This window comes from Trachymyrmex cornetzi, unplaced genomic scaffold (assembly GCF_001594075.2).
Source record: "Trachymyrmex cornetzi isolate Tcor2-1 unplaced genomic scaffold, Tcor1.1 scaffold1354, whole genome shotgun sequence".
Lineage (NCBI taxonomy): Eukaryota > Metazoa > Arthropoda > Insecta > Hymenoptera > Formicidae > Trachymyrmex > Trachymyrmex cornetzi.
The window spans coordinates 205,353-223,395 of NW_017295933.1; the positions used below are offsets into that span (position 1 = coordinate 205,353).

General features: G+C 32.3%; 1 protein-coding gene across 3 annotated transcripts in view; it reads right to left on the bottom strand.

The window, feature by feature from the left end:
* Actn (alpha actinin) overlaps positions 1-18,043 on the bottom strand; it is a 27,619-nt gene that overhangs the window by 3,586 nt on the left and 5,990 nt on the right. For 2 of the 3 annotated variants that reach the window (XM_018522569.1, XM_018522570.1), the window contains exons 3-11: positions 5,212-5,446; positions 4,630-4,965; positions 4,308-4,393; positions 3,133-3,478; positions 2,774-3,050; positions 2,529-2,700; positions 2,210-2,446; positions 2,052-2,136; positions 1,796-1,899 (exon numbers count right to left, since the gene is read on the bottom strand). In XM_018522569.1, the coding sequence (XP_018378071.1) occupies positions 1,796-1,899; positions 2,052-2,136; positions 2,210-2,446; positions 2,529-2,700; positions 2,774-3,050; positions 3,133-3,478; positions 4,308-4,393; positions 4,630-4,965; positions 5,212-5,446 (1,878 nt within the window). Of the gene's footprint in view, positions 1-1,795; positions 1,900-2,051; positions 2,137-2,209; positions 2,447-2,528; positions 2,701-2,773; positions 3,051-3,132; positions 3,479-3,760; positions 3,847-4,303; positions 4,394-4,629; positions 4,966-5,211; positions 5,447-18,043 lie in introns of all 3 variants that reach the window. The other variant, XM_018522571.1, reaches the window with a different exon arrangement.

Genomic DNA, 18,043 nt, shown 5'->3' on the forward strand with positions numbered 1-18,043 from the left:
GTCTTCAATTCACTTTAGAGAATGGGGGGAATAAACTTGAATTTCTTGACGTTACAATTTTAAAACACAACAATGGCTTGATTTTTGACTGGTATCGTAAACCCACGTTTTCAGGAAGATTCCTCAATTACATGTCCAACCATCCGGTATCTCAAAAAAGAGGCATGATTTTTTCGTTGGTTGATAGAGCCTTTTTACTTTCAGACGTTTGTTTTCACAATAAAAACCTTAGATTCATCATTGAAACCTTACTCAACAATGATTATCCGATGGCATTTATATTTAACACTGTCAATCAAAGAATAAAACATCTAATAAATAACAAAATTAACGCATTGAAGAATAATAGTGATAATGTTGAGGAATCAGCAACCTACACGTGGCTAACGGTACCTTACATTCCAACACATTCAGAAAAATTTAAAAGAATCAAATGTGACGACATCAGAGTATCTTTTCGTAGTCCGAATAAAATCAATAAATATATCAAAGTACAGAAAGACCCAAAGACTCTAAAAATAATGTAGTTTACGAAATTGAGTATAAAGATTGTGCAGTAACGTACGTGGGACAGACGGGGGCAGACAGTTGAAAACAAGAATTGCAGAACATAAAAATCACATCAGGCGAAACACAACAAATCGATCAGTTATTACCGAGCATAGGCTGGAACACAACCATGACTTTCAATGGGACAACGTAAGAATCTTAGATGAAGAGCCGTGTTATATGAAACGCTTGATATCAGAGATGATTAACATCAAGAAACAGACGAATAGCCTGAATTTACAAACAGACACTGAAGGACTCCACAAAGCGTACATACCAATAATAAATAAGTTATAACATTTACTAAGCTGTTAGCGATCAGTACATCGACGAGTCACATTGCGTGCGGACGTGTCTTTCTGTACAGATGTTAAAATTACAAAATAAAAGAATATGGAGAGGAAGGATATGAACTATAACGTTGTGAACAATGCAATATCTTCGCAAGCGATAGAATGATTTATAGTGAAGTGTGCCTGTTTAAAGGTATGTCATCTAACTATGCAATACGTGGAAATGTGTAATGTTCCATAAATCTAATTCTTATTCTCTACAGTGAACATCTATCCAACGAATTATGCAATCGATTGAGAACAGATGACATACGCTTTGGATGGACTCACTGAAATGCGAGCGTTTTCGTTATCTACCGTAGTATTAAGTTGAATTCTGAAGATGGCTCGAACCGAGAGCCGAAACGTAAATGAAATTAAGAAGATTGTTAATTGCGATCAAAGACAATCAGTAAATATATAGCTCACTAGATTTTCTTTTTCTTTTGTAATAAAAATGCTTACTCTAAAGGCATTGTAACCTACTTTGGCGACTCTTAATGTCCTTTTATTAATATTTTTATACCTTTATTGAAGAGTCCTTTACTATTTATATTTTTATTTTATTAAACTTTAAAGGTTCGTAACTCAGGAAGATCTCAAGCAAAAAGAGTTTGTAACCAGTGTTTCGGAAATGTCTTGACACCAGCTTTAAGGATATGTAAGAGAAAATTGGTGTTTCCATTTAAGATTTCAAAGTTGACCTTCACGGTGTCCTTCAAGGTCACATGAAGGTCATTTCAACATAACCATATAATAGACCACTTGATATACTAAAACTTTTGTATTGAACATTTTTTTCCATAAGCATTATTTTTCAAGATATTTGACCGTTGCCGAACTTTCTCCCATCACTGTATATAAAATATATAAACGACAGACAAAAAACTTTACTTAAAGTAGAGATGCCTCACCTGAAGACCGAGACCAATCGCAGTTACGGCATCTAACTGACGTTCTATCCATGGTCCAACAACATTGGCTTTTTCAGCGAATTGTCGTCTAAGCAGTTCATTATCTATTTTCACAATTCAGGAAATATCTTTTAAGAGCAATGAAAATGAGAAAATGTTCATTAAATCGTAATATAAATTTATATTTGGTAAAATTTATATTAGGATCAGAAAATCAAGTATATATTAAGTAATCAAGATCAGAAAGCAAGTATACTTTGTTGTTTGCGAAGTTCAGCTGCTAGAGTACCATCGCGTTGAGGGACTAATTGTCTAACATCGCTCCATTTCTTAGTAAGGTCCTATAGAACAAAAAGTATCGATTAATTTGAGAGTAATCCCTATACTACATCAATAATTTATTCTTCGACATACCATTGCAGTGAGAGTAGTGTAAGGATTCTCTAGGCCGCCAGGAATCTGGTATTGCTTGACTATGGATTCGACTTCGCGCACCAATCCTACAATTGAATTGTACTCTTTATCTGCTTCGCCCAGCGTAGCCTTGAATGCAGCGTGTGCGTCCATTAAACCTTGGATTTCCTCCATTGTGTGGACGATAAACATGTCCACTAGATCTTCTCTAGTTCCATCCAACCAATTGTTGAATGGCTGAAAATCATGTGACATCAGTCTGTATAAAAAAAGGAGCTGACAATTTTACGGATCAAATTTTATGTAATCAAGTGCTCACAGCAGCGCGCTTGGCAAATTCCAGATGTAAGACGTCTATCTTCTCCAGTATTTTCTCGGCTTCATCGAGAGCTTGACGTCTACGTTGAGTGAGCGTACCCAAGCGATCCCATTGATCACAAATGCGTTGGCATCTGGCGTTCACAGATGCGCTATCGTGATACTCGAGGGTGCTATAACAATAGAATTTAAGTGTTACAATGATCAAAATAATCGTCTAAGATAGATTCAGAGTCTTGACATTACTTAAGTTCTTGAGCAATAGCCGCGATCTGTTCTACGCGATCCTGATGAGCAGCGAGGTCTGATTCGAAAGCTTCATGCTTCTTTTTCAAGGCCTTAAGTTCGTTTAATTTGCACTGCCGGAAGTGTTGAGACGTGAGCATCTCTTCTTTGCCGGCGGTCCAATCCTCGTGAGCATCTGCCTTGTGCTTGAATTTTTGCGCCAAATGTTCCAGTCGCTCTAGACGCATCATTTCGGACAATAACCAATCCTCGAACGTCTTTTCGGCCAACTCCAAATCTAAACATAATTTTTAAAATACCAGTATTTTATTCGAAAATATACAAAGAAATATGTACAAAGGGATTCTAATAAAACTCACTTCTCCACGCTTTATTTATGTCGGACACCATTTTTCCTTCTGTGGGCATATACGCCGGTCTATTGCTCAACCTCAGTTTCGTCTGAAGAGTATTGAAATTCGTTTCCAGCTTGGCTTTCTGTTCGACACGCGGCGGCTTATGTTTGCGCCGATATGTCCTGTACTCCTCCAGTTTCTTCTGACAACCAGCGAGGGAATTATCAGTCTGTCGATTCGCGAGCCATGGTAGCGTTCGTCGTATCCATTCGAGTAAATCGGAAGCCAAGCGCTCGTATTCCTCCATGAGACGCTCGTTCTCTTGGTTCACCTTCAGTACCTTGCAGATTCTGTTAGCCGCTGTCTCTGCCTATACAATAAGAAAATAAGTATTTTTTCCTTACAAAGAATTTTCAGATTACGTTTATACATTTGAAACGTATGTAGTTTACTTCCACTGAGCAAGATGCGTGCAATCTTGGATAGTCATTTAGAAATGTAAATAAGAAACTTGAGATATAAAAAAATATTAAATGTCTTGAATTTTTTGCTGCATGTATTAACAATGTATTTCAATAATGTACACGCAAATATTTGACGTGTTTGTTATAAGTTATAGGTCATAAGTTAATTCAAATTGAAAAACACACACCTTTTGAGCACCGCTAAAACAGTGGTAGTATGAGGAAACATAGGTCATCACAGCTCTCTCATCAGGCATTGCCGTATTTCGCATATCTAGAAAAACACATTCGAAGAAACTCAAACCATGCGTTGTTAGCGTAAGAACTTGCCGTTAAAAATTTAATGAATTTTAACAGTAAACAAGTCCAGTAAGAAGCGGAACGCCATTAATAATTCATTACATAATTCTTACAATGTCATATCTACAATACATATAATAAAAATGCGACGTCCTTCGCATAAACTATGTTGGCAAAGATAATACACACAAAATTCGGTCGTGACATAATTTTATTTAAAAAATGTTATAGAACACAATGCATAGTTGGTTTCGGTCCTGGTGAAGTAATTGAATTAAGACAACAGCAAGGTGATCAATTAGCAGGTTCAAACGTCGTTATCTGTTAGCATACGATTCGTTTAATTATAGTTCGCGTTAACCAAGGATTAAACAGGTCGCTTTTAACAACGAGGGTAAGGACGAGGGAGAGCAACACGCATTTTTTTACGCTGACCTGCTGGGCACCTTGGAACGCATGGTAGTAGCAGGACACATACGTCATGATAGCTCGCTCATCCGGCTTGGGAGTGTTGATCAAATCTATATGATATCAAGGGAATATATGAACATTAAAGTGTTTATGCATGTCATTTCGATACTAAAAGAAAGAATCCAATCGTGGTTCCATCCTATATAGCGACAGGCAAATATATAATCTCGGCGATTCGATATAATCGTCTCCTCGATCCTAATAATCAAAATGTCGAACGTGTGTTCCGTATATTCCTAAGATGTCTATCGTAAGTATTTAATTTAACGTTAGATTTGATACATACCATCGGGATCTAACATGCGAGGAATGTCGAGATACTTTTCAGCGACATCGAAGGCAGTGTTCAAGTTCTCCAGGGGGTTGTCTTTGCTGAGTTTATTGTAGTCGATCAAATCAGGCCGATGACGATGGATAAGAGCGCAGAACGCGAGACCGTCCTTGAAGGATAAATGGAAGTTTTGAACGTTGACATTCTTGTACGGTGCCGTTTTGCGTTGGCACCAAAGTAACAGTCCTTCCTTCGCGGTCATCTCCTCTACAGAGATATCCTGGATTGCGAATCTCAAGATAATGGTCCATATCATTCCCAAAGTCATCTTTAGATTACCGTCAACGATTTCTGTCAAAAAGTTATCGATTCTTGAAACGTACAAGGTAAAAAAAATAAATTACATTAAATATACAATATTTTTATATTAATAAAATACAAAAGTATGATGCAAATATTAAAACTCTAATAAACTTTGATTTCTATAACATATATTATTGGCATAAAAAATATTTTTATAAAATCAATATACACAATTTAACATATTACACTTTTTACGCAATGATTTTGTTAAGAACTTTAAGAGGAAAAACGTACCTTCCGCACCAATTGAAACCAGCTTAACGCCTTTACTAGCGATATAATCGAGGGCCTTGTTCACGTTGGCAATCTTGTGGAACCTCATTTTGCCCCTGTCTGGTCTCGGAAGAGTCTCACCTGAGATGACCTCAAGCAGTAACATCAGTTTCAACCCATTCCTGAAATCGTCTTCGATCGATTCGATGGCAGTGCCTGCTTTGCGTAGATGCGAGTTGCACCAAGCTGTGAATGTCTGAAGACATAAAAAAAGGACCAATTAATCTCGTTCAACAATCATAAATTGGCAGTGAACAAGACAAGGGTTAATGTGCAATTAGCACAGAAATCATAAAACAGAAATAATAACATGGCAATTCAAAGACAGTTTGACAGTTTATTTTTAATATAAATTATATAAATCATGAGAAATAATCATTTAAAATGGGAGATTGAATTTCTTCGCTATATACTTAGTGTATATTTTAGTAGCGACCCCGATCCCTCTCGCTATATATATCTTCTGTCCTGATTCTTAAACCACGCTTTCTATCATTCTACAATGATTTTCTGACAATCTTTCGATATCTTTCTACAATTATGAAACAGCACATAATCTTGTTAAAAACAATGTTCTTATATGTCTATAGCTTTTTAAAATATACCAACAGGAAATCAGATACCAGAGAAAAATCTGCAACAAAATTTCCAACTCTCTAAATTCTTTGAAGTGGAATTTCGCTCTGAAGAATAAAAATTGAGCCAGTCTTGAAAAACAGTGACTCAATTTTCAATATTTAAGAGTGAGATTTTACGCTTTACAATAAAATGCACTTTACAAGTTTTAAAGAGAAATTAAAAAGATGATTGTTTACATTGTATCAGATTAAAATTTTCTCAACTGTCGCTCTATATATTAATTTCTAATATCAGCTTCCACAATATTTATCTTTTCAACAATGACAATTTTCACAATATGAAAAATTGCACATTACGTCTACGTAACGATCGAGGAGTCTGGAGAAGGTGGCGAGCGAGAATAAATCGGAATGTGAGTTCACGGACGATTTATTCGAAAATCAAAGTAAAACGCGGCATTTGATCGAGATTGATAAAAAAAACTCCGAGCGCTGATGGTTGAGATTTTAGAGTTGGAAAAATATTGCTTGAAATTCAATACGGGCGGCGTGAAGCCCACGACGGGCCAATTTTGGACATGAGCCACCCTCCTAACGTCTCTGCACGCGCTCTAAGATCTATTTGTAAAACATTGACTCCTCCCGCGCTCGAGTAGGTATTAAAGCATTTCCGAGAGTATTTCCGAATAGGCCTGTTATTTAATAATTAAACTGTGTGAACGTAATTCTCTTTACGTCATGGAACGTATGTACGTCATCATCGGAGACGTGTATAAGAAAACAGTTACAGTAAGGGGATACACACAATGAAGAAATAGGAACAGGAACAGAGAATAAGAATTTCAACCAATCAGAAACGATGCACTACAGAATACACAGTTTGATAGGTTGAAATTCTTATTCTTTGTTCCTATTCCTATTCTCTGTTTTTATTCCTTCATTGCGCGCAGTCCTTTAGAGTCTTCGAATACGATCCGTCTCCGAAGAATAATTAACATTAATGTTTTAACATTGTGACTAATAATTTATTTCGGCTCGTTTCTATTGTGTATATATTATGAATTTTATCATTTGAGCCGTGTATTGTAATTTAATTTTTAATTAGTATATGCAAATTCCAACATGCAGGTTAATACATAACCATTGTACATCAGTAACTTATCATTGTTATAAATATATTATTTTAGCTCGTAGCTCCTGTATTTTCATTTGAATTCTTCTCAATTGTATATTTCATTCCATCTGTTAATTAATTATTATAATAAGGTCTAGGCCTACATTATTGCTGATGCTCACCTTTTAAAATGTAACTTTAATTTATGCATTGCATTTTATGTTTATAATTTTATATCTTGCACATCAATAAAGTTTATTATTATTATTATTATTATTATTATTATTATTATCATCATCATCATCGATCGCTGAATAATAAAGGCTATCCGTTGATAAAAGTACCGCCACGCGATACATTTGCGGAATTTGTAATTTGATACGTCACTTAAAGGTCTTTTACATACGCGAATGATGTGCTGTATCGATGGAAATATAGCGCGCAGCTTATGGTCAAGAAGCGTCCTCGAGGATGAAGGAATGCGATAGCCCGATGTATTTGCTGATAATACATTATTTCTATTTCTGACCGTTTATGCGTTACGTGTAATATGATCATTTTCCAACTTATGTCGATAAGCGCGTTTGGTCGTTTTCGAAGACGACTTACAACGAACGGCAAATAACATTCTTTCCGATTTACACCACACAATCCGCGAAATAAAAATCAAAAGAAAAAAATTCTCACGTCCGACTGATCGTGTTGTGTATGAAAAAAAGTGTACGTTCCTCGCAAATGGAGAGCTATTCTTAGAAAGAACTGACATTTATTTTCTTTATAAATATTCAGTTGCAAAGTGATTAAAATGCATAAATCAGCTTATTTATTTTACATTTAAAATTCTTTATAATCTGTATAAAAATATATTACAATGTTGATTACTATATTATTGGATTATAGATTTGAAAAATAATACTAAACTTTTGTGTGTGTGTGTTTTGCTTTTCAGTCGCTTTGTGCAATTGAATGTTAACGAAAGAGATAAAAAAAAATCGATTCTTTATTCAGTGTTATACTATATTATTTGAGAAGCTTACGCTTCTTTCCGTGATTATTTTTCCATAAATGTAATTTTTATCGTTACATTGACAGACCATTATTTTCGGGACAATTCGATGCTATCATATATATGATACTCCGATTAATGCGATTGCTATATAAAGTGGAGAACAAACAATTCAGAAGTATTGTACATTAACTTTTTAGATTTTTATAAGATATCTATTTTTAAGTTACCGAATCTTTTATCTGCTCTTTTCGTAGTATCGTCTATCATATCTAGTCTGCTCAAGATAATACTATCTTATTAGTATTAAAAGCTTTCGCACTGATTGTCGTACTATATATATTCCACGATAATATCGTCGATGTCAGTGGCATCATTACAAATTTTGTTTCTCTGTGAGTCATTTCGTCATCTCTCTATGAACTTTAATGTATGACACACACCAGTATATTAAAGATACTATAAAAATTATCGTTATTTCGTTGCATACCGCGTTATTTCATGCGCGGTTTTCGCAAAATTTAACACGACGAATATGCTTAACTAGGTATACACTAACTTATATATTTGGAATCAGTGAACTCTAAAACTCCCAAATATCAAATTATACTCGTCAAAAATTCAAAGTTGCGGATTCAATATGAAGAACCGACATTGCAAGAAAATAGACTAATTTGTATGAATGTTTGTTCTCATAGATTTTTGAGATTGCTAATTTCGAATCTAAAGCCGAAAATTACCAAATTCAAAATCATGGACTGTTGCTTTCGTTTTATACAAATTAGTTACATTTTTGTATTTTAGATTCGCCATATTAGGATTCGATATTTTTAATCTTTCAATTTTTACTTCTCACCTTCGTCATCAGCCTAAAAATCCTGAATACCCGTTTTTTATTGACTAGATCAATTTTTGCATTTTCAATACGTTAAGTTGGATCATTTTGAATAAAAAATTTTCAAAATCTAATTTCATTTTCGTAATGACTACAAAAATATATGCTTCAAAGAGTTAAGGAGATTTATAATATTTACTGCATTATAGTATTTATTGCATATAATATATATTCACTAGTTAATAAATGTAACAGTTAATGGACAGTTAGTGGATGTGACCCAATTCGTTGGAAAAAGTGATACAAAATTTAAATATTAAGCTTTTAATAATATGTACAACTTTAAATAAATTTGTTTATAAAAATTTAATAACAAATTTATATAAAATCGTACATATAATTAAAAGCTTAATATTTGAAACATTTTATCACTTTTTTCAACAATTGGTTCATGTCCACTAACTGGTAGTTTTATTTTAATAATCGCTAATTTCCGCTCTAAATATATTCATCGTGAAAATAATCGAAAAAACAAAATCAATAAGAAAAGAAAATGTTTTATTATATTTCTTGTTATTGTTTTATTATTTTGACATTATAATTTTTTATTTTATAATATATCATGAACGTAATTTCGTCATTTATACGGATTATAATTCACGTAATCCGAATCTCGAATAACATCCGATCTCTTCATAGTTTTATGCGCTAATCTATTTTTCTATAAAAATTTGCCGACAGTTTATGTTGGTCGGTGTCGCTCCTATTATTCTTATCGGATAATAGGAAAGATATTTTCGTACCTTATCAAAATATATGTGCATGTACATAACTTTCGATAAGGTGCGACAGCATTAAGACGAAGAAGTCATCATTTACGTCGCTTACTTTGCGAAATATTTGTCCTAAGTGCTATCACATCTTGTTTTCTATTCTCTGCAAGTCGAGAACGTATGCCTCTATTCATGTTGCATTTAAACTTGGCGACGGAACAGTTTAATTACAGAACAGTTTGCAAATGAAATTTTTCTCATGAATATGTCAACAAGTCTCTTCAACGAGTCTCTTAAAGCTCTTCTCGAAATCGTTAATTTATATCTAAAGAGAAATAATTTGATAGCCTCTGTTAATTATTTATATATGCAAATTGTATTGAAATTATATTTAGATTGCAGAAAGGATTTTTTAAAGAGTTACGTCTCGCGCGCATCTCGAATTAATTAATTCACTCTTATAGGAGAATACATTATTGAAAGTCGTCAACGGTATGGAAGTCATAATTCGACAATGTATCTGTCGTCTATATTAAAATATATTAACTTTTATATCAATTAAATACTTCATTTTTCATTTATTATATAACAACCATAATTTTTGCAAATTATCATAGATATATCGATGCGTTGATATAAAAGTGACACGAATAAAAAAATTAGCATTTCTGAGATACTGAAAAAAATTGACTCTAAAAATATTATTTTTTGTAGAAAAATGGTTCATTTGTAGCTCGTTTGTTTATTATATGGAAAAATGCCATAATTCTGATAAAAGATGGAATTTATATTACATTAAAGTTACAGTATTCAAATTTTGAATAACTCATAATAGTTTTAAAAAATAGGTATATATTGTAATTAAAAATATAATATACGGAAAGAAAGTGAAGTTATAGAAATTGCATATTCACTATCCTAATTAAAACGTTATATTTCAATCCAGAATTTTTTAAATGTTTTTCTAAAAAATTGTTAATTTTAAAATGTATAAATTTTCTATCAACGCAGCGATATGTCTCCATCTTTAACTTTTCCATCTTTAGAGAAGTATGGCTACCGTAGTCGGCATAAAAACAGCAATAAATTCAAACATTTTTTTTAGTTTAAAAAATATTTTAACATAAAATCAAATTCAAGCACAGATTAGTACATATATATATTAAAGTCCACGAAAAAATTTTTTTATATTTTTTTGCATCCAAAATGGAGGCGCTACTAATTTTTCTCAAAACAACGTTTTTCAAATCGACTTGACAAATAACTTGAATAATTTTTATCCAAATGGGTTTAAATTTTAATTGCAACTTTTTAGACACATTCCAGAGAAGTACATAGGGATTTTTCGATATATAAAAAACTTTTTATTTTATGAACAGCTTTTCATAAAATTTTTTTAGTCAAAAATGCAAGTGTGACTTCAAATATCTGCCATTTTTGAAAATATTAATATTTTCGCAAACCCCTATGTACTTCTCTAGGTATTTCAATGTACATTAAAAAAAAATTTTTTTTTTGCTCTAGGTCAAAATTTGTTTTGCTAGATGTAAAGCCCCGGAGCATTTCCAAAAAAAGCACTGCCATTTTGGATGCAAAAAATACAAAAAAAATTTTTTGTGGACTTTAATATATGCACTAACTAGTGGTTTAATTTGATTTCATATTAAATTATTTTTAAAAATAAAAAAAATTTTTGATTTATTATTGTTTTTATGCCCACTAAGGTGGTCATACCCCTTAATAAGATGTTGTCGTACAATTTATAAACATCATTAATAATTTTTCAAGAGACTTGTGAAATAGATAGTATCATCATTCTTTTATATCGTTACCATTATCGTGCTTAACGTGTCATTGGCTATGTTCAGCAGAAAAAGCAGCTTTGCAACTGCTGTAAAATTCTCTCATATATGATTGGTATTAATTCCTCACTGGAACTTTAAACGTATAAACCAATCATATTAAAGTCATCGAATTTACATTCGTCATTTATCATTCGTATCAATTCGCCAGAAGAATGATTTTTTTTATATGTAACGAAATAAAAGGCCGCGAATTATCACGATTTTGCATCGCGCATAATCTGGCGCAAGCAAGATCGGTATTCGTAGTCTTACATTCAACATCATATTAAGTATAATCTTGAGATACTATATAAAATATTTATTACTTCAGCTATATGTTAAGAAGGGACTTGGTTTATAATTTCTTCTCTTAACCTCTCACACATCCATCCTTATGATATTAAGACGCTACATACGGTAATTTCACTAGCTAAATGGAATTTTAAAATTGATCAGACCTAAGACGAAATATATACAAGACTAACAAGACGGACTATGAATACTGCCCTAAGAGTATGTCTTAGCGCGATGAACGAGGATGGAAAATTCAACGGAGAGTTTGAATCGCGATATACATGAACAGGAAACGGAGTCTGTAATTACTACTACGACCTTTCGAATGGAGGGCCAATACCTAGCCAATATCTAAAATAGTTAACCGTGGGTGGAAGCTGCAAAATATCTGCGCGATGGCGCATGCAGCGCAGCTGCGTGCAGCCGAAGAATCATTCTCGCCCAAGAAAAATAATCGCTCTATTATTTCACTGTTGTCCGAAGTTACTTTGTATCGCACGATATATATCTTCCTCTTCTATTGCATAGCATTTCTATTTTCATCGTTTTCCTCGATGTTTTGTAATCCAAAAGACCTGATGATGCTTTATATTTTTTTACAGGATAAATATTCAATATTAGCATTTTCGATCATTAAGCAAAATCTTTTATTTGATATAATTTTTGTGAATTTTATATATTTTGCGTTTGTACTTTTGAATCACGTGATGAATATTCAGTCTTTATAAAAACAATTTTTTTTATACCAAAGCCGAAAATCTAATATTACGTTATTAATCCGGAAATAATCGTGTGATTTTTTTGCATAAATGATTATCTGGAGTATTTTTAACGTTCTAATTAAAAAGATCACTATTATTAATTGCATATTACATATTAATTGTTCTATAATTTATTAGTATTTGAGATCATTATGGATTCAGTATTTTCTGAAAAAAGAAATAAAAAAACTAGACATAGATTTTTGATCAATAAGAAAGTTACTTTGACTGTACTTTATTTTTTCTCTATTGAGACACAAAAATCAACTCAGATCATTATTCTCAGGTTAAATTAATAATCATTTTAAGTATTAAGGCTAAGTATCTTATAAATTCATAAAGAACTAATTGCGAAAAATATCGTTCTAGAATTTAAAGTTAAACTCGCGATTCTACATTTTTAAAAATAAATGTAACTATTTTTATTTCATTGCAAATCAATCTATGTATATCAATACACGAACATTTGTGTAACAACACAAAATTTTAATTGATTTTAAAAGAATCAAACAGAATTTTCTGTATCGAAATTCTTCAAAACTAAAACGAGCAGGGCTGTTTTATCAGGAATCAGTTTTTTTTTATATTGTTTAATTCAAACAATAAATTAGTAATATTGCGGTTATTCGAATGATAAATTAGTAATTTCGATTGTTAGCTTTATCGAAATCCCATCTTTATGAATATCCCTAACCTGTTATGATCGTCGCATTATATCATTTAATAATGTACGGTTGCGCGTTAAAAACTTCCGAAGTTTCTCTCTCCTCGAAATTGCAAGCGTACATATCAATATTAAAATCAAGATGCAATGTACATACAAAATTAAAAATATAATATAAATAAATATGTAATACAAAAATTGAAAGAATCGCAAATATTTTTGTACATATTTATTTTTTTTTATAACTGATTAGAACTCTCTCCCCCCCCTCTTCCTCCCTTTCTACTCGCTTTTTTGTTTTTTTAAAAAACAGAGCTACTAATCATATCTTTTAAGAATCATCCTGCCTTTCCCGCGACTATTTCATCGTATTGTTATATCTCGTCAATCAACAATGTTTCATTACATCTCTTATTTTCGTACTCTGTTACGTGTCGACCTATGTCATCGCGTGACAATGGTCTTAGTCAAAATATGGCATGCGTTGGCCGTCTGGTTCCAATTTGAGATTTGGCTCGCAGCCGAGAGTCTCCCAAAGGTTAACGATCCTGTCGCGGTATACAGAAAGAAATCGATCGAACGCGGAACGGAACGATTGCGGCGGCGACTTGCTGGGTCTCGACTTTCACTTAACCGCGATCATAACACCGATTACGCGTTATCAGACCCTGTCGCCGTTGCGTAGGCGCCTTCTCGGCGACAACACGGCCTGCCAAATTGGCACGACGCGCGCGCCGTCGAATTCAAGTACGCGAAAAGGAAGAACCCGCATACCTATGAATTGGCAGTATTGAACAAGCGCTTCCTCGCAGAATGATTGACCTTTTCAATTGCAAAATATCGTCAATAAATCGATATCAACATTTAATCAACATTTTCTTTCAATTTCAACATTGCGTGTCGCGATCATTATAACATCACGTTAAAATACAAAAAGAAAAAATATACATATATAAACGTAACTATATTTTTTACTTAAAAAATATTAAGTATAGTATAGACATATCTATTTAGGAAAGATATTAAAAAGATATGAGAAACATTAGTCAAAGTTATATATGCTGTAACATAATTTATCTTACACTTTTACAAAAGCTAGACTAGAAAAAAAGTACGACTTATATATTACGAGCTACGTAATCGTTACATTTTTTCTACTCATACTCGAAAAAATGCGGTAGCATGTCATATGTATAAAGACACATTCGAAACCGAAGGATTAAAGAATAAATTGCATCTTGACGAGAATTTATCACCTGCATACTTTTGTTTGCATAAACATGTAAAACGCGATATCTTCTCCAAAATCTAAAGTCCGATCGGAGGATATGGACCCCGACTATGATCAACGACGTACGATGTTACCGTATTATCTATTTATACGACCTATTTATAAGTATACGTAACATCAGACGTCGTACAAACCGCTGCGAGAATCGCGAGAGTATATTGCTAACGAGAGACGCGCAAAGTATCCGCGATGCTATTGACCAGAGTAGAGCATTCGAAATCAACGCGCATGATTCAACGTCCTGAGACGAGTTTCACCGTCGATATTTAATACTGGCATAATTAGATTACTTTAATAACTCCTCGACACGGTTTTTATATCTAATTCATTTTTTTTTTTCATTAAAAAACTCACAAGAAATTTGATATTTTCTTTACAAAAAATGAAATATACCTACGAACAACTATAGCAACTATATTAATGTTGTTAACACGTTAATAAAAAAGGATCGCCTAAATTGGTTATCTAGATTGCCTACTGCTGAATTTTTCGTTATTTTTTACCGCAAAATTCATTACAAATTTCATCATGTTTGGTAATAAGCTTGGGACAACTTGACAATAATGAAATATTATCAGTAACGATAGATTTTTTGAAATACACAAGAGACTTTTTATAAATGATGTAGTAAAAATTATAATTGATTGTAAAATGTTTTGAAGTGAGTAAGTTCTAGCGTAGCTAGAGACACACTCGACAACGAAAATAACCGATAAATATCGATTACAGTCGATCAATTACTATGTTACATGGTAAAATTATAAGCGACTAAATCAGATTAAAAATATCATGCTGTATGGTAAAAATTGTATAAGCTAATTTATATATTCATGACTACTTAGCATCTATTCTTTTAAAATAATAAAGAATCATAAACTGCGTAACACATTTTAAAATGTTGAAATTTTACTATACCCTTTAGTAAAATTAATAAAATTTATTAAATATCTGATTATGACACATATTAGTAAATTAAAGAAACTTATATACAATTCTTGAAATACTATGTTGTCCCACTATTATCATGATTTTCAGGCTAAATTCTAAAGAGAAAATTCTCTCCGTGTAGATAACCAATTCATATGCATTACAATATTGTGAACATAAACTATATTTCGTCATGATAAATTCTTTTCTCATTTTACTGCTTTTCCGCAATAATTTTTTTTTTAATGATTCTGTTTTTTATTAACATGTTAGCCAATCAATAGTTGCTAGCTATTCATAGATTTTTTTATTAAGTACGTCAATGTATAGTGTTAAATATATAGTTTACAGTATATACGTATAAATTATTACTAATTAGAACTAAGTTTTAACGTCAAGAATTTAAATCTTTGGTTAATGACTTTTTTCATCAATCACTTATATCTTAACAAATCGAATAGATGAATATAATGAATAAAAGACACACTTACGCGAGAGATAATTTATAATTGCCAAAGATGCACTTCAGTATAAGCCGTTAGTGCCCGTTATTTGGCCTAACCGTTCGAATTTACTTGATGAAGATGATTGCTACGTTACGGTGAGGACGACGACACGGGATTAATCTTGAAGCGAAAACGACTGAGTATACATCGACATAGTGGAATTAATTGACAATTTCTAATTACGTAGTATGCATGAGAAACTCCTGCATGTTTAATCATACGATCAGTATAGTTATGATGGAGTGGAAAATTAACAGCCTTATTGAACTAATATTACTTTTATTAAGGAAAAAAAATATCCCGCACTATCATATTAAAATTATTCTAAACGATATTTCTCGAAGTATAGCTAGAAAAGATAAGAGATGCAAAAAAAACTAGGGTTTGACAAGGTGGGTCCAACCCAATAAAACCTACCGGGTTTTATTGGGTTGGACCCATTAAAAAAAATCTATTTAAAAAACCCAAAAAGTCTAATTAAAATTTAATAATAGTATAAAATAAATTATTTAATATAAATTAATATAAATAAAAATAATTTAATATTATAAATGGATTATAAATAAAATAAGAAAAAGGACACATAACGGAACTAAATTTAAATTTGTTTCGAATAAAAATATATTTTGTTATTTAATTCCACACAATCATGATTGTAATAATCGTTTTGACCGTGGAAAAGGGTTTTGTGATGCAGAGACCTTTTACTCGTAATGAACCTTTATTTCAGCGTACTCGTACAACAAACGTGTGTCTCTGCCGCCATGCTCTTTTCTTAACTGAACTTTTTTTCGCTAATGCAGTACTGCTGCCAACTCGATCGCCGCAAGTACATGCACCGGCGCGCTACACTCGATAAGACGGGAAAAATAAACTGCTCAAAACTAAACAATGATCTATATTATTGTTAGATCGCAAAAAAAACAGTAAACTTTTATTTATTAAATTATAATGTACAAAATTTATGATTTTTCAAAAATGCTATTTTCTTTAAAAAATTCACAAAAAATCTATTATAAATAACAAATATTTCAAGATTTTATGATAAAGCTTTTTTTCAATTTTTAGAAAATTAAAAAAAATTGTTTAATTTAATTTATTTTTAGTTTTAATTTTTATCCTTCAAATATTAATTGTAGTAAATATAAATTGTATTAAAAATTATATATATATTTTTTTGAGTAAATTTATAAAAAAAACTATACTTAACAAACATCTTAAAACTTCACTACGTGATGGAATTATTTTTTGTCAAAAAATGAATTGAAAAAAAAAAAACAGAAATAGAATGCTTCTTATTACAGATATATATGCGTGTATATTACGTTAATTAATAAATTAAATTAATTAAATTGAAATCAATTCATAACATAATTATCTATTATATTATATTGAATAGCGAATCTTGCAAACCATTAGTATTGGATCATAAAGAATAAAAATGCATAAAATCCGGAAAAATTCAACAAAATCCCAAAAAATCCGGATGTTTTCAAATCCTGAAAAAAAAACGATCTACTTGTTGGTACAAATGATTTGAAATATTTTTTTGATTGATGAGTTAGTAAAATTCTTTCTTCTGATTCGTTAATCAAGTGCTTCGAAGCATTTGATAAGCTGCTAAATGTGCACATGAAAAGCTCACCGAGCAGCTGTTTCGACGAGCAGCCGCAAGCCATTTAAATACGTTGTCGAAGGAAAAAAAAATTTCTATCGCAGGAATGCTTCATACGCAGTCGGCGCGTTTGGAGCCTCGGTGATGTGATGACCGGTGATTTTACGAGAAATTCTCCTGTACAGTTAATCGGCCGATGCGTGTCGTACAATGTCCGCTTCCTCCTACGTGTTAGCGCATTTAACCCGTACTGTTAATTGGTATACCCTGTCGTATTCTATCAATTCCAGACGTACGAATCAGATCCAAAAGAATATAACTTAAATACCACGAGTTTCTCGATTTTCTCATATCGTATGGATATGAGACATACACATATATATATATATATGTATGTCTCATATCACGCATAGCACGCACACGCGCGCGCGCACACACACACACACACACACACAACGCGCGCGCACAAGACTCACGTTGATCAAGCATCTCGAAGAGGTGGATATCCGACCGTGCCACCTCCACGCAGTATACCTTAGATAATGCGCCGGCGATACTTAAACTTTAAAGGTTCGTAACTCAGGA